Below are 23,432 nucleotides of genomic sequence, written 5' to 3' on the forward strand. Positions count from 1 at the left end.
CTCATTTGCATGGATTTGTCAAAGAGAAACTTTGCTTTCTTGGCAACAGAATCGCAAAAAAATAATAATAACAGAATGTGCCGATTATCCTCAAACATTATCTCATCTAAACGGACGTCTCGCGCGATTAAACCGAATGCAGTGTTTTCAATCAGATATCAATTCATTAAAATGTAAATTAAAAGAGCAAACATGGTAATGATAAGTGACGTCATTCGTGAGCGTTTCTCTTCCAGCTGGATAGAGAAAGCTTCTCCGAGACAGGATGGTCAGCATTTAAAAATTCACTGGGTGAACCGGCAGAATAAAGCGAGCACAAATTGAACACACACAAACACGTGCTCACGGCTCTCAGGCCTCTTTTGGTTTTATGTAAAATTAGCGTCTCCCCTGGCTCTTAACACAAGCTCATCTCCATTAGCCGCAACCTAGTAAAACTGACTCCTGCAAATGAGTTGTGGATATGCATTCCCCTGGCCCTCTCGTCTCTCCCACCAATCCTAATGCACTTGCATCGGCTATAGCTCACGTCCATCTGACCGTAAGTCGGCTCATCCCACAGGCCTAGTCACCATACCACCCATACCAATATCATAAATGACTGTGGGGGAAGCCTTCATTAGGGCAACAATGCCCCTCCACTCCTCTAATCAGGGCATTTTCCTTGAGCGCATTGGGATGGTGCTTTATGGCCCAAATGGGGTTCTGTTAATGAGGAAGTATACATGTCTCCATTTCCTGTCTAGCCAGGTCGGCAGTTCCTGTATTTGGCCCTATTATAATCACAAGGCGTTTTTTAATGAGCTGTATTCGTCTTGGTCATGCATTAAACACCACGCAGACGTACAATAACAGAATAAATGAAAAGACACACAGAATTAATTACACTACAAAAAACACACTAATACTCTTGCCAAACTCTTTGATAGCCATGTGGCTTATTACCAAGCTTTGGAGACGGGAGGAAATAAATTACAAAATGAGTGTCAGTGTCAAGATATTTACATGTCTTTGTCTCTTTCAAATGGGTTGCGAATGTTCGCTGCACTCTAAGCAACATGAGTTTAAAGCAGCACGGTGACAGCTGAATTATTGCAATGTCACAGTAAATTCTGTTGTAGTGTTCCCACATACTCTCTGCTGTTTCACATTCTGCTCTCGGCCCACTCAGTCTTCTCAATCCCCCTCTCTGCACCTCTGATCTCTCACTGTCCCTGTCTTTCCTTCCCTCCATCATCCCCTCTTCACTCCCAGGCCTCGTTGACATTAACCTGGAGCACTCACATTTTCCCATGGTTCTCCATGTTGCTCTCCGCATGTCAGAGCGGGAGGCTTTATGGCCCACATCCATCAGCGTCACATGCCAGGATTTATGGGAGATGGAGTCCAAACCTGATCGCTCTGAATCAGTCTTGCTGAAGCCGACCCCTGGGCCGCGGTGGGGTGTAATGGATGAGCATCCTCGCCACACCAACCCCCCCCCCCCCCCCCCCCCCCCCTCACCTCACTCCTTCCTTCACTGTCTCCTCAGCCACACTCTGCACTCTTCCCTTCATCCCTGGTGATCTTACCTCCCATCTGCCCCTCAGTCCAGCCCTCTTGCTTGCCCCAGTTGGCTCGTCTTTGGTCACTCATTCAAACCTAATGGAGATTTGGTTACCAAAAATTAATGGGGCAGACTCACTCAAGGAAATATTCACGTGCGCATGCACCCACATACACTCGTACAGACATAAGCTCATCATTCATTGCTGTGTGCAGGGTTTTATTTGGGCTAATTCATCATGACACTGTATTATTAGGCAGCAGTGCCCTTCAGAGGGGAGATGAGAGGCACCAATTAACTCTGTTCACCATTCACTGCCACACACAGACCTGTTGGAATGACAAATATCGGTCAAATTACTCTATCCTGTAGCAGCTCTTTGTGATTCATACTGTAGAACAGCACTGCAAATGACACGGAAAAAACGTTTGGTGGATTATCAAGTAAAAATGAATTTACAGCTAATATTTTCCCCAGATATTCGCACGGAAACTTTGTACCAATGGGATATAATACCAACAGGAGTTGATTGACCCAAATGAGCTTTAACTGCTGTTGCTTCAACTGTCAAACTTTTTATTCTGGCCTGGTTCATGTGCAGTTTACAACAACTGTGAGGGCAGATTTACCACCATTTCTTCTCTAATTTTGAAAGTAGTGAGTTGTATACGTATAAACATAAACAGGGTGAAGTAGATTTTATCAGCTGCAACTACTAAGTAAACGTTGGCTCACCGACTTGGCTGAGAACATCTTCGGATTACTTTTTAAGTCATCATTTTAAAATGAAAACTGTTACACTCGTGATATTTTGAGAGGAGTTGCATACTCCGCGCAAAAAGTTAACATCCTCACAACTTGATGTTGAGACGATGCATTGATGTTCTTGTATTGCAGGGTAGAGCCAGAGAGTGTTCTAAGTATTATCAGGAAAATGTGATTGGATTTATTGGATTGGACTTATTGTTCCCATTTGTTTCACTTTTTAAAATCACAGGATAAACAGTTTAGGATGAGGACTAACTATCCTACACACATAATGCTATCTCAGATAACAAGCTCGGCTGTGGTGGCCAGAGTGTCACCTTTCCCTAATCTAATGATAAAAAGGGACAGAGCCACTAAAGATTCCCTAAACTTCTGTCTGTAGTATTATAGGAAAGGAAATTTGGACTGGAGTGTTCAGGGGAGCCGTTTTGTAAATACTCCATTATTAAAATAACAACTGTACACTCAGGAAATAATAACACAATCTATTTTGATAGCACTGGTAGAGCATCGACTCAAAAGAGTGTGAACATCAGACTGCGTCTCTGTGGCATCCAGACCCCCGCAGATTTAATCATCTGAGCCCCTGTGGTCTACATATAGTGCTGTGACTGGGGGAGTTAGAGGCCAGAGGTGAAACTGTGTTCACTGGTTTACTGCAGGTTTTATTACAGAGTTATTTGATATATTTACCAAACCTGTTCACCTTCTAACCTGCCTCTATATAGAGCTGGTTATCTAAAAGTTGTACGGTAAACACACTCCCACACCCGTGCACACACAAACACACACACACACATGCTCATTTCTCGACCGAAACATGTGAAATAATATTGCCCTGCGGCCCCCAAAACAGGTCCAGGCCCTAATAAAGGCTTTACACTATGAAAGAAACACAGCGAGGCAGCTCCGACACCTCTGAGCCTCCCTCAACATACACACACGTACACACACGTACACACACAGCGGCTGCGCCCGGTCGCAGGTCAGGAGAGCCTGTAGCTCTCTGTAGTCCACGGGAGCAGAGCCGTTTGAACCTGTAATATGCTCCTCTCTCCCCTGGTGCCACTTGTTGGGGTTTTAGTGCAGGGGAAATTACACCTGCTCTCCAGCCTGAAACCAGCACTGACACACAGAGACGGCTGTGAAACCAGGGATTACAAACACACAGACACACCAGCACACAGGTAAACCTCAGAAGGACCCCGACCGACACTGGGCGTTCACACTACATCTGTGGAGAGGGAGTGAGTGTGTGGGTGTGCATGTATGATGTCGCATTTATATCCCAACATCACCGATCAACAAAACATTAAATAGGAGTGCTTCACACACCATTAATACTCTAGTGCCGTATTTGAAAGTATGAGCAGCCCAAACAGCAATAACAGATTAACAGCCCTGGTCAGCAAGCATCCACCAGGCGATTTCAGTTCAATGCATGGAGAGAATAAAAATATGATAGAGGCTTTACCATCTAAATACAGTACCTGTAAGTGAAAAAATAAAGTGCTTATAGACACAGGATCATTCCTACGCATCACAGCTGTGTACAATTAGGATGCATTATGCTGTTATACTGTTCTGTAGGCCTGATCATTTGCCGATGTGTAGGCTTAATCACTGGTTAGCAAAGGGAGGCCGCTTCATCATCGAAATCTTCAACCAAAATGAACACAACATCCAGCCTGCTCTGCAAGTCAAATGTGAGCTGAGAGATAATCATTGATATGGGGCAGGAGAGAATGAAACTAATAAAAAGGCAGTGTATCAAAGTATCGCAGTTAAGCATTGGTCACGTGAGGGCAACTACGCCACAACTCTGGTGTTCTCTAAATGAATCCCCCTCGTCCCATGCTTGATTTATGGACCTGTAAAAACACACGTTGTTTTTAATCTACTGCTGCCTGAATCTGCCTCTCTAATGAAATGTGGATCTGTGTGTGTATGTGTGTGTGTGCCTGTGTGTCTGTGTGTGTCTGAGGGTGTGCGTATGTGTGTTTGATAATGATGTATGGGCTGAGGTCTGATTCTTTGAGCATGAATTTTCTCTCTGATAAATATGCATTCAGTTACACAGACTGATTAAGCTGTAAACCAGTCTTAACTCTGTGTCAAAGCACATACAAACACACACACATATACATACTTAGATGCACACTCACACACAAACAGCACATGGACACAACTTCCCAGAAAAATAATGATAGCTGTGCCTGGGGCAGGATTGTTTGGATGCCTGGAGCGGTTCGCTGATATCAGTTCCATGAGACCTGACTGCAGAGGATATCCTATAAACAACAAGGCTCAGAGACACAGCCATATCAGCAAAAGCCAAGTCAAAGCAAAAGTCAGGCAAAAGTCAAGAAAGACAATTTGCAAAGTTCTGCACAGAAATACCATAAAAATATTTCTTAAATACCATTAACAAAAAGAAAAAAAATCCACATTTACCTGGTACACAACCGGATAAAAACAGAAAAAATACACTCATCAGTTTCCAGCAGCATCATCATGATTCCACATTTCTTTCGCTGCAGACATCTGACTATGGCGAGCTTTGTAACTCCTATTCTTGAATGGTCTGACATTGAAATTAGTGACTTACAGTGTCCGAACGGCTGGACAGGACAGCTGTTGACTTGTTGTGACGCACTTGTTTGTTCATTAGCAGACAATCCCTCTGTCCTTCACGACACAAACAAAGTGACAACAGGCTACACACATACACAGTCCTCTCCTTCTTCCTTTTTTTTCCCTTCTTCTCCTCCCTCTAATATGTGAAACGCAATCAGACATTGATATGTAGGGCACCAAACACATGCACGCACATACACATAGTACATATACTCATTAAGCTCCCATCTCATGCCTGAACATACTGTGGGTTATGAAAGATGATGAGAGACAGCATCAGACAATTTCAATCTCATGGAGACATCAAACACAGAATTACATCTAATTAGCCTATTGCATCTCCTATGAACGTTATCATGGAATCAGAGAGCCTAGGCTCATTTCAAACTGTGCTAAAGATGTTAAAAGAGCTCAGGGTAATAGCAGATAAATGTTATAGCCAGTTGCCAGATGGTTTCTGCATTCAACATTGCTATGTTTGCTTGTTTGGCAGGCGTCAACTAAGCCCGAGTCTATTTGGCTGCAGCTTATTACAACTGGCTCATCTCCTGATTTAAAACATTACAGTGTGCGCTGGACTTGTCTCTCTGTGGTCAGCACTTCTCAGAGTTCAATAAAAAACATTCTCCGCTGGCAGAGAGAGAAAGAGAGAGAGAGAAAGAGTGAAAGAGATCCAAGCAACCTCTCACCCCTCTCATCATAAGAAGCCCTCGTCCCAGGGCTATGAGCCCTCCTTCAGAGGGGAGAGTGAAGGAGTGAAGGATGAGAGTCTGTCAGGTTCAAACAACAAAGAGGTGCTGCCTTACACATCCTTCCTCAACCTGTCCCCTTCAGTGGCAGTGACATCATTTAAATCATTTAAATCCTCCCCAACATGACCTATGGCAAGTGACCCGTCATTCTAACGCTCACACCTCCATGTGAGACGGCCGCCGAAGTGCTTATTTAGCAGAAAATAGCACCCGGCTAACTATGTGATTTATTCAAAATTATTCCTCCACGGCGCTCCTTCACACAGAGCATTTGCCCATAGTTCACCGTGGTCCAGGCAATTAGGAGCAGGCCACACCTCTTCAGGAGACAGAGCACCTGGCTGTAGCAGACAGACATAAGGAGGAGGAGAGCTGAGCGGCGCACAGCTTTTTGCGGCGGGCTGGAATAACTAAGCAGAGCGAGTGAGGGAGTGAGGAATGCAAGCCAGGCACTTTAGGATTCATTTAGGTTCCCCATCTCCCTGGTCACTTTATTAGCAGTCTGGGAAGAGTGATGCATGTCCCAAAGCTATGCAAAATGCATAATCAAGCATTTAAATACACACCATGGGGACGGGTGTGCGCAATGACCATGCACGTGCTTGTACGTGTGCATACATGCTGTACATGTGACATGTAGTACAGAGATGCACACACACACTCACACACTGTTACAACCTTCAGGTATTCAACTCTTTCACTTTTATACTAGCAACTACACAAAGACTCCTTCACCATAAGCTGCGTTGTAGCCGCCACCTGTGTAATGTAAAGAAATCCTCTATGGTATATTCCTGTAAATCCTATTGTAGTTTTAGAGCTTTGTGTGGTTGCCGGTTGTTGGAGGAATCAGCAGGACAAATTTGTGGAAAAGGGGGTTTCCTCATCACATTTACATATCGCAATTCCACCCTCATTCCATCCATCCTTTCTGTTCTCTTCAGCGCCAAGTCGACATAAAGTACAGCTGGGGTTGAGGGACCTTTTTATTCCCAGTTTACAGACAGAACACAGGCAGGAAACACACAAATAAATAAGTAAATAAAGAGAGATGAGATGGTCTCCCTGGGGGGGTGGGAGTCGTGCTACTAATACGCAAGGAAACAGACCGATTTGCACAATGCCTCATCCTGAAAATAAGGGACAGCCGCCTCTCCCTAAATGATTCAGTGGATGCACCTGAGATTGGAGGAGAGGATTGGGACAGCAGCGAGAGGGGAAAGCGGTAGGTATAATGTTGGTATAGTCTGGGGACGGCCTGAAAAGGAGCTCTAGGGCTGCTTAAGTACAAGCTTCAACATCACCAACAACAATCTCCACCGGATTTATCTGAGCTTTAACAGTGGCGTGTCAGCAAAACCTTCATGCAAAAAAATTACTTTTTGCCTATGCTTTTTAATGAAAGGAAGCGCACCACGTGAGCTATCCTAAACAGGTATGTTTCACTAAAGCAATCAAAGAAACTGCTGGTTTGCCATTTGCCGTTGCCTCATTTTTAGGTCAAAACGGAAGAAAATAAGTTTTGTGCCATCACATGACATTAAAACTGAACTGAAGGTGGTTGTGAAATCGTACTGTACATGGAAAAACAATTGCTAAAGGTCAAATACTGCAAGATATAAGACCTAAACATTATGGACCATGATCTACTGGGCTCTCTAGCAGCATAGAAGAGTGATACAGACCTGCTCACTGACCTGGGAAATGGGCTGCAATTTCCTTAATCATTTTGGGAAAGAGACAAAGAGGGGAAAGAGTCTTACAGAAACGATGGGTGAATGGAGGCGGACAGAAGCTTTTTGAGGGTCTTCTGGAAGATTAAAAGAAAAAAAAAGAGCCAGGGAGCAAAGGGAAGAGTGACTAAAAGAGCAGCATCCTGAGGCCCTGGAGGGGGCTGCAACCGACCAGGTCAGCATTTCACATGTGTCACTTCCTGTTGGCCTCAGCAGGAGGAGTGTGGCATGGCATGGTGGCCAGCGGGGGCACAGGGCCTGTCAGACTGACACAGGAGGTTATGCACCGGGCAAATGGACAAATGCAGGCACACATGCATCACACACACACACACGCACACACTCGCACACCACTTCTCCTCTCCAAACATGTGTGAATCAGGTTAAATGCAGAGTAAGGGTGACACAGAATGGGGTCTAAATTCATGACTACATCGACGCACGCAGTCATGCAAGAAAGTAGTTTTCTAGAGGAAACGTGGGACTCATCCAGAGAACTTTGCCACCTCATGCTGCTGTATGTAGGCCATGACACATAAACGTGTGACATCCTCGTTATAAATCACAGGGTATGAGCAGGAAGAAGCCGATGAGGTTCAGAGAGGTTGTGTATCAAGAAGCTATGGGAGCACGACGTTATGTACTGACATTTTCAAGGTGAGACTGACTTTTTTTTCCGCCCATTTGTCTTTCAAGACCTCTGCCACCTGTGCTTTGTAGAAATCCAGTCACTCCACCTGAAATAGCAGACACTTGGGAAGGAACACTGTGTTTCATTGATTGTGATGTTACCTTATCCTCCAGCATCAGCTTCAGTGAGAGTGTTGGATAGGTTGCCTCTACACATTTTTATAAAGATATACGTCTATATTTATATATCTCTATATATAGATCTAAATATATGTATAGAGAGAGTGAGACAGGGTAAGGTAAGTGATACGAGAGTTGGAGTGTGTTCTTTGTCTGTGTTTCATACTGTATCTAGCAAAGGAACTGTCTATCGGCTCTATCAGGCCGTCTTCCTGCCTGCATGAGTGACCACTGTTTATCGGCTCTCAGTCCGCCTGTCTCACTCTACCTCTCTGGCCTGTGTTAATGCTGCTGTTTGACATTGCAAGCAGCAGGCTTTTTTTCTCCCTGCAGCCTCGGTGGACACTGAGCTTTAGCCTAATTGGTTCCAGAGCAGACCCTGACAGAACTCTCCTCAGCGGCACACAGCCATATTAATACCCCCCTGCCATACTCACACACACACACGCACACACACACACAACAAAAACAAGCACAGCAATCAGTGACTAGCTCGCTAATTAACGCCTTTACAAAGCATCTCATTAGCATGTGTTGTAGAAAGGGGCAGTAGGGGAAATAAGCATTTTGGATTTTAAAAAAAGGGAAAGAAATTACAAAATACGACCATGGCACGCGTGTGTGTGTGTGTGTGTGTGTGTGTGTGTGTGTGTGTGTGTGTGTGTGTGTGTGTGTGTGTGTGTGTGTGTGTGTGTGTGTGTGTGTGTGTGTGTGTGTGTGTGTGTGTGTGTGTGTGTGTGTGTGTGTGTGTGTGTGTGTGCTGTATTCTACTCAGGGGCCAAGGGCCTTGCTTGGCCCATCAAGCAGTGGGCTGCATCTCAAGGGAGTCCATTACGGCCTTCTGAGGGAGAAACCGGAGTCAAAGATAAGCAGAATTTTAAAGGCAATCAGGAAAAATAAATCTCTGGCACGCAGGCAACACTTTGGTTGTTAACCAGCAACTTAACCTGCCTGTACTGTGAGTGGAATAGGAGATAGATATGTAGGCTGGGCTGTGGGAAAATGACACACGTAGTTAAAGTGTGGGGCAGAGGCCAAGAGCTGTGGGCTTTAACATTTACACAGCAGAGCCGCCCTGAAGGACTCCATGTGACAATACCAGGATGCAAATTTTTACAACAATACAGAAAATTCCAGAGTAGCCTACATGAAAATAAAAATAAAAAGTTTGGAGTTCACTAAATTTATCTACCTTTTTAACTTAGCACACTTCATTCTCTGCATTTCTCTTCCTCTGTGTGTCTTCCCATCTTACACTGCTCTCTCTCTGCATCTCTCCCAGCACCCATCTGCTGCTTAATCCCCTCCTGGTTTTACTGTGGCTTCATCACTGCCTGTAAAAAGAGCCCCCTTTGAACCCTATAAAGTCAACCAGCATCGGGCTTATTGTAAAACACAATCATAAGGTAAATGTTTATCCCCTCTCCGCCACTCTAAACTCCCCTAATGAGCCTGCTGGAGGGGTTTCACCTCACGGCTCGGATAGAGGCAGAGAAAACAACACACACAACGACGGGCCTGCAGTGGAGATGCAACTAAAGTCCCATCATGAAAACAGTGTGTAGCATAAACACAGCAAGAAACAAATTTTTATGACAAAAAGCTCAGCAAAAAACACAAACTGGAGTGCAAAAAGCCCTGTAATGTCAAGTACTAACGAGCGGTTAAATGTGTTCAAATATAGAAACAAATGCCTTCATACCAGTTAAAGAAGAGGTACACAGGCGATCTCTTCCAGGAATCTGGTGTTAAATGTATTGTTCTGTTTATACTGTGGCTGTTCCTGGCAGAGCACAGTATGATTGCCTGGGAAGGATAAACCCTCTGACCTTGCTCTTCCTAACAGCCAGTGGCTGTTCTGACCTGCCCATTATCCATCTGTGACCCCACTATTACACCCACTGTCAGTACAAGGTGCTGCGCTGAACCGCACCACCCTGCACCGCGGATGAGCCATCACTCTCACCGCCCCGAACAGCAGCGCCAGCCCACACAGCCCGAGACGACGCGCAGGGAGGGAGAGACAGAGAGTTAGAGAAAGAGAGAGTTCAGAGTAATAGTAAGCAGGTAGTTAGAGGTCAGAGGTTTCGTGCAATCGGGACAGCAGTTCCACTCCTGGCAGCCGGAGCGGAACTCTGAGAGGGACCTGGAAGTAGATATGATGACCTTTTGTACAGAGGACCCCAAAATATACTCTCTTATCAAAATGACCTTAACGTTGGAGCATGGGAAGGCGAGCAGAGCCCATCCATCATCTTAAAGATTAATCCTCCTCTCTATTCTTCTCCTGAATCTATTAATAATGTCGCCAGAGGGGAGAATTTGCGGCCAAGATTTATTCTGATATTGTGACTTTTATTCATTAGCCTATAACAGGGGGGGATTCCTTGAGAAGGAAATATGGAGTGAGCTTAGGGAATGCTAATTCGCCACTCATGCTCTATTTGAACTATACAGGACTCTATTAACTCAGTCTCTATTAAATTTGCTGACAATCTGCACATGCTGTGTGCCACTGTACCACAAATAGGGACGATTATACCATTTACACTGCAGAGGTCACTAATCATTTAATCTTTTGAAACAATTCCAAGCAGCCTCCGTTTTCCTAATTAACAAACATTCAACTACACCTCCAACAATTCTGTGGCAGGTGTGAAGCTTGAAAATCAATTTGGCCACAGAATTTGGTGCTTGGATCGGAGCGTTTCCTCACTCATTCAGACAAAGCAGCTACATTAACAGATCTGTACACTGGATTTCACACTGTGGAGCAGCACTGACAGCCCCAGGGGCATACTTCAATTAGAGACTTGGGTGAGTTTAAACACTGCGGATCTACTCTCGCTCAAAGGCGTTTGTCTCACTCCCTCTCTTTCTCTCCCTCTCCACCCCTCCCACCCCCCCTCTCAGCCTCTCTCTCTTTCTCTCTCTCTCTCTCTCTCCATATCTGCGCTGAGCACTCACACTCCTTCTTCTTCAAGTCCTGGTCTCTGTAATCAACCCAGTGCTAATGGCTTATTCTTTCTGCTCCAGCACCCACATTTCACTTGTTTATTTTCCCACACTCGTAAATCTGGGGACGCGTCACAAGCACAGCGATATTAGAGCAATAATCTCAGGTAATTATCAGATGCCCTCTCACACTTTTTCTCCCTCCCTCCCTCCCTCCCCCCCTCCTCCTCCATTCAACTCTCCCTCTCTCACTTGCTTCACTGAAGGCAGCTAAACACAAGTTTCTTCACCTCTCCTGAGAAGTATTGAAGCAGTTTCTGTGAAAACCTAAACAAGGGTTTCTCTTTTACCAAAGGAGAAGTGACTACATTGATCATAGTGAAATATGGATCATTCATTTCGCATCATTGACAGCTGAATTAATGTAAAATATGACGCATCACATGTCAAGTCAAGTCAGCTTTTATCTTCTAACCCTTAAAAACAAATGTGTCAAGAATCATGGAGTGATCAAAGGGAGTAACAGCTAAAAACAGATCTCTTATATAGATTATATCATATTTTATTGATATAGATTACACCTATGTATAGAGCTGACAATATCAAATGAACAAAGTATAAAACATAGGCCTGTAATATTTTACAAATATTACATGAAATGAGATAAAGCATGAAGCTGATGATCTCTATAGACAACAAAGACTCCCATAGACTAAAAGCATCAGTGTACTTTTTCATCTATCTCATCTATCATGTCTGACCTTCCAACTCTTTTCAACTGTAGATTCATGCACATTTGGTATTATGCCACCAAGCATTTATGTGGGATTGACACAAAATAAACTCCAGTGTCCATATTTGTTGTTATAATGAAGGAGCAAGTCATCCAGTGTAACAAAGTGGGACACTAATGCGCTGTTTTGCCTGTGGCACAGAGGAGTATGATACATCACACTTTGGCTTCTCAGCAAAAAGCTGTTAGCAAGATCAAGTGTTTGTTGCTTTTGGTGTTTGTATATCATTTGCAGACAATAAGAACAGAAATGTAAAGAATGTGACAAGACAGTTTGCTGGTTTCTTAAAGGGTTTGCCCGACACTTACCCATTCCTCCTGTATGAGACCAACAGCCTTGGTGGCGCGGGACAGGTTTCGACATGCTAGGATCACATGGGCACCATGAAGGGCAAACGACCTGGCTGCCTCGAAGCCTGAGACATGAGCAGGGAGACAGAGACAGAGACAGATAAAGACATGAAGAGGGGTAGAAAAAAAATAATGAAAGCGAGCAAATGCTTCAAAGATGAGTTTTTTTCTGAAGATAACTTTGATTCTCAGGGGTTGAATCTAATGGGGTGGTGGTGGTGATGGTGGGGGTTGAAAGTTAAAATCCCTATCAATTTTCCATATAATTTCTTTCATTGAGAAACCCAGTGGTCTAGTAGGGGGAGTTAATCATCTCTCTCTGAAGTGATGAAACTGATGGAATTGTGGTTCAAGACTTCTTTCTCGCGTGTTAGATAAAGTTTGGGATCTGACGGCCGGCTCTCAAGAAGGTATCTCTGCTCATACTGGGTGAGAGGAAGGGAGGTCGGTTATTAATTATGTTGGTAATTATACAGTGATGGCAGTAATTATGAAAACATGGCTCATAATAGAGGGGTGTCAAATGACAATCGAACAGACATGACATTCAGACTGAACCTCGGTGTGATATTTCACAACATCAAAGGGCCTCAGATAAGGACATTCCTCCCATGAAACGAGGTCCGCAGATACGCACAGAATTTATCAGTCCAAGACTACTTCATGGCTCCATCCAAATCATGTAGTCACGATAAAACTGACAAAAACCGGAGATAGAGGGAGAGAAGTTCATTTCTAAATTACAAGTCTAAATGGGTCATTTCAACCCGTAGGTTGAATTAATTTACGAGATTAACTTTTTTTCTTTCACCGTATTTTTATTTCCTTTGACATTTACTATCCTTCAAAGTGTCATGGAAAAGTTCAACAGCATAGAGCATGATCACATTATTCACTCCCACCTCTACAGTAAATACAAACCACAGTCCGATAGGCACAGTCACAGTGCGAGTGTCCTGACTGACAAACTGCCGGGCGAAATAACTGATTGCTCCAAAGAGGGTCTGAGAGGCAGAGTGTATCAGAGGGTGGATTAATATGAACTGTAATTAGATTATATGTCTTAATCTGATTTTCATTAAGAGCAAAACTGGGAGGCCTAATTGTGAGGAGAGTGTTAAGGACTAATGTCTATTAAAACTCAAAATTGGAGTAGGATTGGAAGCCCTTTCTGACAAGTGAAGCATGGAATTAAATTATATGACACCTTATTAGGTGTAATGGAGGGGACTGTGGCTGTGAGCGGAGATCATTTCACTCAGAGGAAATGGAAATGAAAATAAAAACAACATGACACAAGGAAAAAAGGAAAGAAAAAGAAAAAACGAGCAGTGTGACTCCTGGAGTAAATATGTGCTTTGAATTTACAGGTGGAGCGGCAGGCTTTAGGAAACAAACGTCATAAAATCTCCCATACAAAACATCCACATTGTCACTATACTGCAATTGAATTTTAATACTTATGATTATAACCAAATTACAGGTTATAGCAGAACATGCAGCATGAAATTTGTACAACAGAGGACCAGCCAAAATTCACAAATGATAGGGGGGGGAAAAAATGGTTTCAAACATGCCTCCATTTTTTTTTCAGCCTTTCTAAATTGGACACGAGTGCTGGCTGCTAGTAAACAACACCACCTCCCTCTCACTTGTTGTGTGTACAAGCCATGAAAGTGAAATTAATCGACACCAGTGTTTTCCATAATGGAGAACAAATTAGAATATGGCAGCAACAACGGCTGCAGCACCAAAGCCATGTATTTCCAGTGACAAATAACAAGGGCTTGACATTAATTGTGAAATAACGAGAGCGGCGTTGCTGTAACAGAGACTCCCTGCCCTCTCACCCATGTTGACGGTGGAGAGGGGCCGTGCTGAAATTAGCTCCTGGTCAGGTGTACAACGAAGAGAGCCTGTTTTAGCGTTGTACGCTGATGGTGGAACATGACGAGAGGTCAGAGGGAGGAGGTTTCTCCTGCTCCGGTGGATTGACAGGCGTCATAAAGTGTTTTACAACAGACGGGAGGCCTGGCTATTACACTATACGCTGCTGTGATCATCATCCAGGTTGTGTTTTGTGTTTCATCAGACAACAGCATAGTAAACATGGACACAGGAGAAGAATAAGAGACTAATTTTAGTTAGAACATTTTGAAACTGTACAGTTCAGCCCAGTTTAAGTGGATCTTTTGATTGTGCGCTTGCTTAATCTGAAGATTCACAATGTAACAAAAATACAGTAAATGGCTCAGCTATTGTTGAAAATCTGCTTTACAGTGTGTACGTATAAATGTATAAAATGTATAAAAATTGTGTAAAATGTCCATTAAGCCGTGAATGCTCTTCATGGTACATTAGGATCCTAGCCCTACTGATATCCCCCCAATAATGAGTGTGATTTAGTGATTTCACGCTTTGTTTGTCCTTCCTGGCCCGCCGCCCCTCTCTGGATCCCCCTCGTACACAGGTGTATTGGCTCAGTGTAATGAGATCATTACCAGCCTCGTCAGTAAACGTGTTTATTTGGCAAACGAAGCTGCCTGCTCCTTCTCTCTCTTGATCTGCATCCAAAGAGGCATTTAACTAAAATAAGCTCCGCAGTACAATTGGGCAAACAGAAGTCAATTCAGATCATTACAAGACCTGTGGGTAAACATGTCGAGTTCCCACAATCCCCCCCTGCGCAGGAGCTAAATTTGTAGCTGAAAGAGCAACACAGATCATGAACAGACTACATATCACCCCCCCTCAGTGAATTATATGCCATTTTTAACTGGAATGTCCAACATTAAAATATGTTGTGTGTTATATCACTGGATTAATAAATATGTTAAATCTGTGACTGTTAATTATACAGTTTCTTTACGTGTCTCTCTCACTGGCTTCATTTGGTGCAATCACTTTGATTTATGCATAAGGATTCTTGGGTCTTTGATTTGGTAAAGTGTTTATAAATTAATACATTTAATAAAAAATTATGTGAGGCACGAGTGAACTGCAGTCCCTCTCCATCTGGTCCAGTGCTGCCTCTGCACTGTCAATGGCACGTACACTACTTAATACTAACAATCTCACTTCATTAAAAAAATAAAAATAAAGTATTAAATGCCTTTGTTGTGAAGTCCACAGTAGATAGATTAAAGTAAAGAGAGAAATGAGGATTGACAGCATGCGAAAGAGCTCCTCAGCCGGACTTGAACCCATGCAGGGCATTGCACCTCATGGTTGTTCTTGACCTCTAGGCCACTGGGACACCAAACAATGCAACACGCATAAGAAAATTGTAATTGTGTGACTCTACTCTTGTCAGCTCTGATGCAAATGAGATTTTTATAACCGATTAATCCATAGATTTTCTAAAATTATTCAATTAAGATTTGTTTAATAATTTGTCAGGAAATACCAAAGGTTATCTATTGAGATGTCTTAAATGTATTTAGTGTAAACCAGTGTGGTTTGGTCAACGTAGGGCCTGAGGGGAGAAGACTGTGTGCTTAACTTTCTAATAAAACACCTTTTTAGCCTGGTTTTTATCTACTGTTGTCTACTTAAAATGTTTTTATCTCTCATTTTATTATCTTTTATTACCTCATGAGAAAATATCCCCGCTGTGCACTTACTCTGCACTTACTGAATATAAATAAGTGGACAGTGGAGTGATTTCAGACTGACCCTAACTGCCCACCGTCTCTGTGATGAGCGTACCTGTACCTGCTGCTGGGACTGTGTATGCCCTGTCCCAAGAAGTGAGGGACGGCACAACCCCCACCCCATACACACACACTTTGTGACTTTTAAGATCCCCTCTAATTCCCCTCCATTAGTCCAAGAGGAGGGAGATGTCACCCCAAAAGTGGGATGTATGGTTAGTAATTACAGCCCAAGGTTGAGCTGTTCCAGGCGAGAGCACTGGAGTGGCTCTATTACCCCTCCCTGTCTCCTTCTGCCTCCTTCCTACCCCCCCACTGCTGTCTCACTCTCCATGCAGCGCTTATCTGGTACCCCCACCTACCCCCCTCTCCTCCTCTGACCCTCTGTGTCAACCTCCAACTCCCTACACAATCTCTCATCATGGCCTCACACCACACTGGTCACCCCTGCTCCTCCAGCAGCCAGACTTAACCTGACTACCTCACACATACACACACACACACACACACACACCAGTAAACTTGATAAACACACAGACACACACTACACCAAATCAAACCCATGCACAAAAGTCAACACAGACCCCAGAATCCTGCTCGTGCACACACATCTCCTGAGCATTAGGGCTATTTTCATCACTGTCATCTACAGCCCCCCCATCATGTAACTTTCATCCCCTCATCATCTGCAGACTGTAAACTCGATAGGTCTATAAACTACTTGACTACACACAATAACCCAGTAACCTTTCATTTTATTTTACCTACAGACTTTGAGCACATATACAGTATGTACTGTATTCCATCTTTTCTCTCTAACCACTTCAGTTCTATTATATTACAGCTGTAATCATTATTGAACCCTTCTGGCCTCCAGCATAATACTCTTTGCATGTTACACCAGTTTGGGTCTGCATAGCAAATTTCATCCAAGGTTAATAAAGTTGAATAATTTGACTAACCAACCATAACTGGTTCTCATTATGTAGCCAATAAACACATTCATCAGAGAGGACATGAAATGCCAGTTGAAAAAATAAAATAAAATAAATAAAAAAAACTCTCCTTGGGTTTCCTCAGTGGCTAAGTTCACAGAGCAGGACACGAGCCGGACGCTCTCCCCTCAGTGGACTCACAAACGCACACAAAATACTATCAGACCTCTGAATATAAACACAGACACATTATGGATGTCATCTAAAACCACACGCAGCCACTCGGAGATGCTCAGAGACACACGCACGCCGAGACACAGGCACCGCATGCCACCCTCACTAGGAACATCTTTTTATCCATCTAATTCCTCCCACTATGAATAATGCATTTCCCTCCTTACCGAGGCCCGGGTTTAACGCATCGCTGCGCGGGTCTTTAAGGGGGTCCTTATTCATAAACAGCAGTGCAGTAAATACCAGAGCTTTGCAGCCAATTTAATGGCAGTTATGCTTAACAAATCTGCCTCAATCTAATGATCAGCCACAAAGCTAGGCTATGGGTTTAATCTGCACACTGAGGCTCCCCCAGCTCTGCGACTCACTGAATATGCTTAGGGATCTCTCCATCCAGAGAGAAGAGAGCACCGGCCTGACACTTAATCCTCCCAACACAACACTGGGATCAACACAAACATAGAACAATGTTAGTCTTTCATGAATAAGAATAACATTCAAAGTCCTAAAACACTGCAGAGACGATGAATAGAGACACTAAAACATTAAGAAGCGCTCCTTTCCAAATCCTTGCTATTCCCCCGCCTGGGCCGCCTGAGTCTTTTCCGCTTCTTATTCCAGCATTGACCCTGCACCTAAACAACAATACCATGTGGAATTCAGTGCATGCATTTAGATTGAGTAGAGCCTTGCAGCGGTAGGTACTGCTCCACAACCAGCCACTGTACTGAAAGGCCAAAAGTGTTCAGATGAAACTCTAAACATGTCAACATGAAGAAGAATAAACGCTACAAACGCAGAATAATGGAAGAATTGTTCAAAAAGTTGAGTGTGACTGAACTTCATACATAAAACTACTATAGTGCTGAGTGTCTGTCTAGAAACAGCAAAAACTGTTGGCGGCCAAAGTAAAATCTCACCTGAACATGCTTCATACCTCAGACATACAGTAGTGGGATTGAAATAGCACATGGGGAACGGATGGATAAATTTCCCTGAGTGTTTTATTTGAGTGAGACAGAGGGTCAATATGTTATTTCTGTCCACTATCAAACATGCATTGTGCTGACAGCACAGCACCTGCTCTAAGAGCCTGAGAGACTGACACTGCTCCCCAGGTAAAGGGACACATATACCCTATGTCATTATGTACAGTTCCCAAAAGAGTTGTCATGGGGCATGTGGCAAGAGAATACAAATATAGTCTTGCCTTGACAACAAGTATTTTAGGAAAGGCCTTACACTAAAGATTCAATATGAGTGTTGTAGCGGAAACATGGAAAATGTGAGACTTAAAAAAATATGTTGCACTGTGCGCCAGTTTTATTTTGAGAAAGAAAGTGTTTTGTCTGTGAAACCAGCAGGGGCCGGAGATATGACGACAATGGCCCTTTAAGGACAACTGTTCCATGGACCCCTGGCCAGTAAATAACCTGAGAGTTAGTTGATAGGAGGGGAATTAGAGCCTGAGCAGGAGTGTGTAATGGGGATGGATAGGAGGCTCAGGCCTGGGTCACAGCCACTTAGGAATCAATGCAGAGGTACAGGTGTACAACCACAGGTCTATAAGAGTAAAACCTTTAAAGAGAAGGGGTGGGGGAGTGAGAGAGGTAGAAATAGGGGGAAAACAAACCGCAATCATTTATTTCCATTATCACAATTAAAAACAGCATTCAAGTTGGTACTGGTTTTTAATTTACAAAAGAAAGCAGAGAGAGGAAGACTAATGTTGTGAACCAAGAGCAGCGATCACATCGGCAAGACAAACCACGTTACTGTCCCGCCTCCCCAAGCTCTGCTGCAATGGAGCTTCAAGGGCTGGTCACAAAACCAGAGACTATGACATTTCATGCATAAATAAACTCATATATGTGCTTTTCATGTTCATGTGCATTAAGAACTAAATTAAAGACCTGAAATGTAAATTTGCTAATTAAATAATATCCCACCATTACTAATAAAAATGTCACATTTCCTGTGGAGGAAATAAGCACTGAAGAAAATGGAAATAGCCTTGACACTTGGATTAAAACACTATTGATGTCATTAAAATGCTAAGTGGGTCCAACCAATTGGCATAACCACATTTCACTAGAGGAATGTCAAAGGAGCACACCAGCAGTAGCAATTACTATTAGAATACTATTAATTATGGCTGATGCATATTTAATATGTGGTAGAGTAAAACAAAGGTTATGTTAATATGGGTTTATTAAGCATTCACACACTATTAAAATGTCTGTGTGTTGTAACTGGTTCTTGCATTCTTTGGAGAAAGCTTTTCTTTTTCAGAAGAACAAATTTTCATTTACTAAACACATCACAACAAATGCTAAATGTGGATTATCTTTTTCTCTATTTTCTTTTTTTTTAACTAAAGCAAAAACAAGCCCATGTGAAGGAGTTAATTCGAGAATGTTTTCAAGCCTAATTTAGCAACAACACGGTGGACCTCCTGTGCCCTCTTGTGGTTGAAATTAATTACATTTTCTGCATTCTCCCTTGGTTTGCCACCTTTTTAATCAAAGGGCCAAGCATACTTTTGTTTTATCCCAGAGTCCACAGTAAACCTGCAGTCTTTTAAAGCTCCCCACACACTTTCTTGTGACAGTTCATCGTTTTCATTCTCAAAAGTGCTTTTAAGGTAATGATGGACTTCTAGTGACCAGCAAAAAGGATATTTAAACCAACACTGCTTGTGAAAATTCACTTGTTGGTTCAAAACTATTCATGACTCCCTTAGATTTATTGTTTTGGCTTGTTATCTCACTGGATAATTTATCTTAAAATTACATTGAAGTTTACATCTGTTCATATGCATTTTTTTTTTAATTCAAGAAACACTCTACTCGATCTTTACACAGCTCCAACTGCAGCCGGAGATGTCTGAACAACTTTGACAACTGACACAGTTATATTTTGGTATTTGGCCAACGCTACATTTGTTTTTACTCTAGAGTTGTTAGGTCGTTATTGCCCCCATTAATTAATCGTTGTTTTTATAATTTGTATCCAGGGTGCAGACAGAAATATCTCTGTTATCTGTGTGGATGTTCAATGATTTTGCAATGATTGCTATCTTGTTAATCAGTGTCAGTTTCCACTGAATAAATCAACGTCACCATTACCTTTTTCACAATAAAGTCACAGCAGTTCGGTTGAGAAGTTATATTTGTTATTAATACACTGAGTACTTACTACAGGGTTTACTGTGTAGTGATATTTCTTTTTAAAAGATGACATGTGTTATAATTACATAGTTCCATCTATACATCAGGGACCACCATCATTCAATAGAGTATAAACTTTAAAGACTGTATGTAAAGTGGAAGATCAGGTCCAGAAAGGCATTTAAGTTCACAAGCTTCTTTATTGAGTAAGGGTCTCCAGGCTGCTGTTAATCTATGTACTACAGTGCCGCTTTGCAACATCTCATAATATACACAACAATTACACGGCTGTGGCTTTCCTAGGGACAAAGGATTTGAATATAAAGACAATTAACGATTTTATGTTTATTTTATTTCCCTCATGCTGTCATTATGTATCCCGAACAAAGCAGCAAGTCTGAACAAATGGGCACTATTTGTGCTAATTTAAACTAAAGGAAAGAGGAAATACATTTGTTTCCAAATCATTATATAGTGAGCCATGCATTTGCGGGGTACAAATGGACACCATTCATTACAGTTAACAATGACATCCAATTCAGCCCAGCTAATGAACTTCAATACAATCATGTTCGGTATTAAGGAGTGATTTGTTGGGTCTAAGTGTATCATTTTGGAGGCTAATGTTGATGAATGTCTGGTGGTGGAGGGATGGGTAGTTGCAGGGAGCAGAGACGCTCATGTCAGACTCCCATCTATTACAAAGTAATCCTACATCACCACCTAGTGGTGTCACCACAGAAACACACTGATGACTAACATAGTTAACATAGTTGAAGTGGGAAATCACGTAAGGATTTTGTGAAACTCACCAACACCGGAGTTGCCCCCAGTAATGAGAACAGTTTTGTCTGAGATGTCGCGACCTTGTAGGATCTCCAGAGCAGCGGTGTTGCCATCATACCGCTTTGGTTTCACCATCACATCCTCCACTGTAAACGCTTGGCGTGGGTCAAAGTATGTGGTCCGCTTGTTAATGTGACTGAAAATGACACAGAGAATAAATAATAGATAATACAACATAGATAATTCCAGGATTGCATTATGTAACACATCCTACGGAGCCAAAATAAACACATTAGCTTCCTCTGTTTAGCAACCACAGCTTCAATCATCTACTTACTCAACATAAAGTATCTGTCCTTTTTCATCTGTTTCTTGCTCCCAACCATAGGGTAAATCTGTGGGAAAAGACAGACATGATTTTTCTTTGAAAGCACATAATTCATACCTCTGCTACATATTAAAGTTATATATTACAAAATTACACATTATACAAAATTTTTGTAGCACTTTCTAAAACTCCTTCACAGTTGTCAACTCCCATGGCTGTAAAGCTAAAAAAAAAAAAATACAGGTAATCAAATGTATAATTCATGAAGACATTGAATTCTTTGCCCTGTTTCAATAACGTTAGGTCTAATTCCTTCTTTACTGTGGTTAGCAAAAAACACCCTTGCTTTGTATCTGTATTCAGCCCTGGAAGAGACGGAAACACGTGTAATCCACTGAGAAACAAGTGAATAGCTCAAACCTCCAGCACATCGCTTTTTCTTTCCTGTCTTGGGGTGTTCCCACTGTGTCTTCATCTCATCATGGCTGTTGGTACACAGAAACAAAAACTGTTTTATTTCTAGTGGTTTTGTTTTGTTTGTTTATACTATAGTCCATTTTTTTTCATGTTATGTCAATGTGCCATATTTTCATTTTCATCAGAATCTTGCTTGGTGCTACACATTATTAAAACTAGAAAAAGTACAGACAGAGTCACATCAAACAGCATAAACCTAAATGAAACACAATCTCATGAAAGCTGTTATAGAAGGACACATGCAATTATAAGAATAACAGCAGGCCAGGAAAAAAAGAAAAAAACATGGCAATTCAACCAAATGCTAGGGACATGTGACACGGATGAAAAGCCACACTAAATAATATCACATCAGCCTCTGACATGCAAACCAAGCTGAAAGTTGTGTAACAAAACAAATATATATCACTTGAAGACACTGATGAACACTGCTGTTGCTCCAATAACCAAAAATTCACATTTTATAGGCAAGGGTCTGGGATGTGGTCCCTTCCCATGTCAACACAAGCAAAGCAAAGCAATGCAATGCAATGCAGGCAAATAGTCCTATCAATGATTTTAGGATTATATTCTCAAAGAATATCTCTGTCATAAAGTCAGCTCCTGCACAGTTACCACTGCTACTTGCACAGTCACAGTCCTCTTCTTTAAGTACAAGCACCAGTTCTCACAAACACTGCAGCTCTGTTTTTACATGCTGTCAGTTTAGTTTATTCAGACTGGTGCAGCCAGCAAGCTGAAACCCCCACACACAGGCATGCTGGTGGTTAGCATCAGGTAGGCTACATAACATGCAGTGTTCCCAGAGGGATTATTACACTTACTTTGCATAGTAGACCCATCCATCTTTCGTAGACCTCTCTTCCCACCCAGGCGGTAACTCGTCCTCACTGTCTGTGTCGTCCATTCCTGCGTATTTCAGAGCTGCCATTGTTCAAGCTTTTTTCGCGTAAACGTTGGCAACACAAAAACACAAGCCAGGGAGTAAAAGGTCTGAGGAATGAATGCAACTGTCAGAGGAAGCAGCACAGCAACACAGCAGTCACAGCAGCTCTGCCACTTCCGTAACAACACGGTGACTTCTTCTTCTTCTGCCTTAAAAAGCTGCACACCGCCCCCCGCCGCACTGGAGGGTGAATCGTCATAGATACTGGACAAAATCCTCAAGGTAAGTCATAAAATGAAAAATCTAAATAATAAGACTGAAAGTTGAAATTATGAGAAACGTTTTTTTGTTTTTTTTTAAAGTCATAATTATCAGATTAAAAAGTCGAAATTGTGAGATAAATAGTCAGAATTGTGAGATGGCTATAGAGTCTATAAAGTCATAATTATGATATCAAAAAGTCATAATAATGAGATAATAATAATTATGAGCCTTTTTTGTTTTATAAATTTTATAATTATGACTTTTTTTTAATCTCATAATGACTTAGGGATATTTATTTACATGTAGGCTACAGCTCCACTTCAGCAATCTCAGTGTTGTGTTTTCTTCTTATTT

The 23,432-nt window shown here is 42.3% G+C and overlaps 1 protein-coding gene across 2 annotated transcripts in view; it reads right to left on the minus strand.

The window, feature by feature from the left end:
* wwox (WW domain containing oxidoreductase) overlaps positions 1–22,975 on the minus strand; it is a 129,022-nt gene extending 106,047 nt beyond the window's left edge. For both annotated transcript variants that reach the window (XM_083974537.1, XM_083974538.1), the window contains exons 1-5: positions 22,753–22,975; positions 21,872–21,936; positions 21,461–21,518; positions 21,150–21,319; positions 12,304–12,410 (exon numbers count right to left, since the gene is read on the minus strand). In XM_083974537.1, the coding sequence (XP_083830663.1) occupies positions 12,304–12,410; positions 21,150–21,319; positions 21,461–21,518; positions 21,872–21,936; positions 22,753–22,859 (507 nt within the window). In that variant the 5' untranslated portion in view covers positions 22,860–22,975. The remainder of the gene's footprint in view (positions 1–12,303; positions 12,411–21,149; positions 21,320–21,460; positions 21,519–21,871; positions 21,937–22,752) is intronic.
* Positions 22,976–23,432: the final 457 nt, after the last annotated feature.

Source organism: Trachurus trachurus (assembly GCF_905171665.1).
Source record: "Trachurus trachurus genome assembly, chromosome: 6".
NCBI lineage: Eukaryota > Metazoa > Chordata > Actinopteri > Carangiformes > Carangidae > Trachurus > Trachurus trachurus.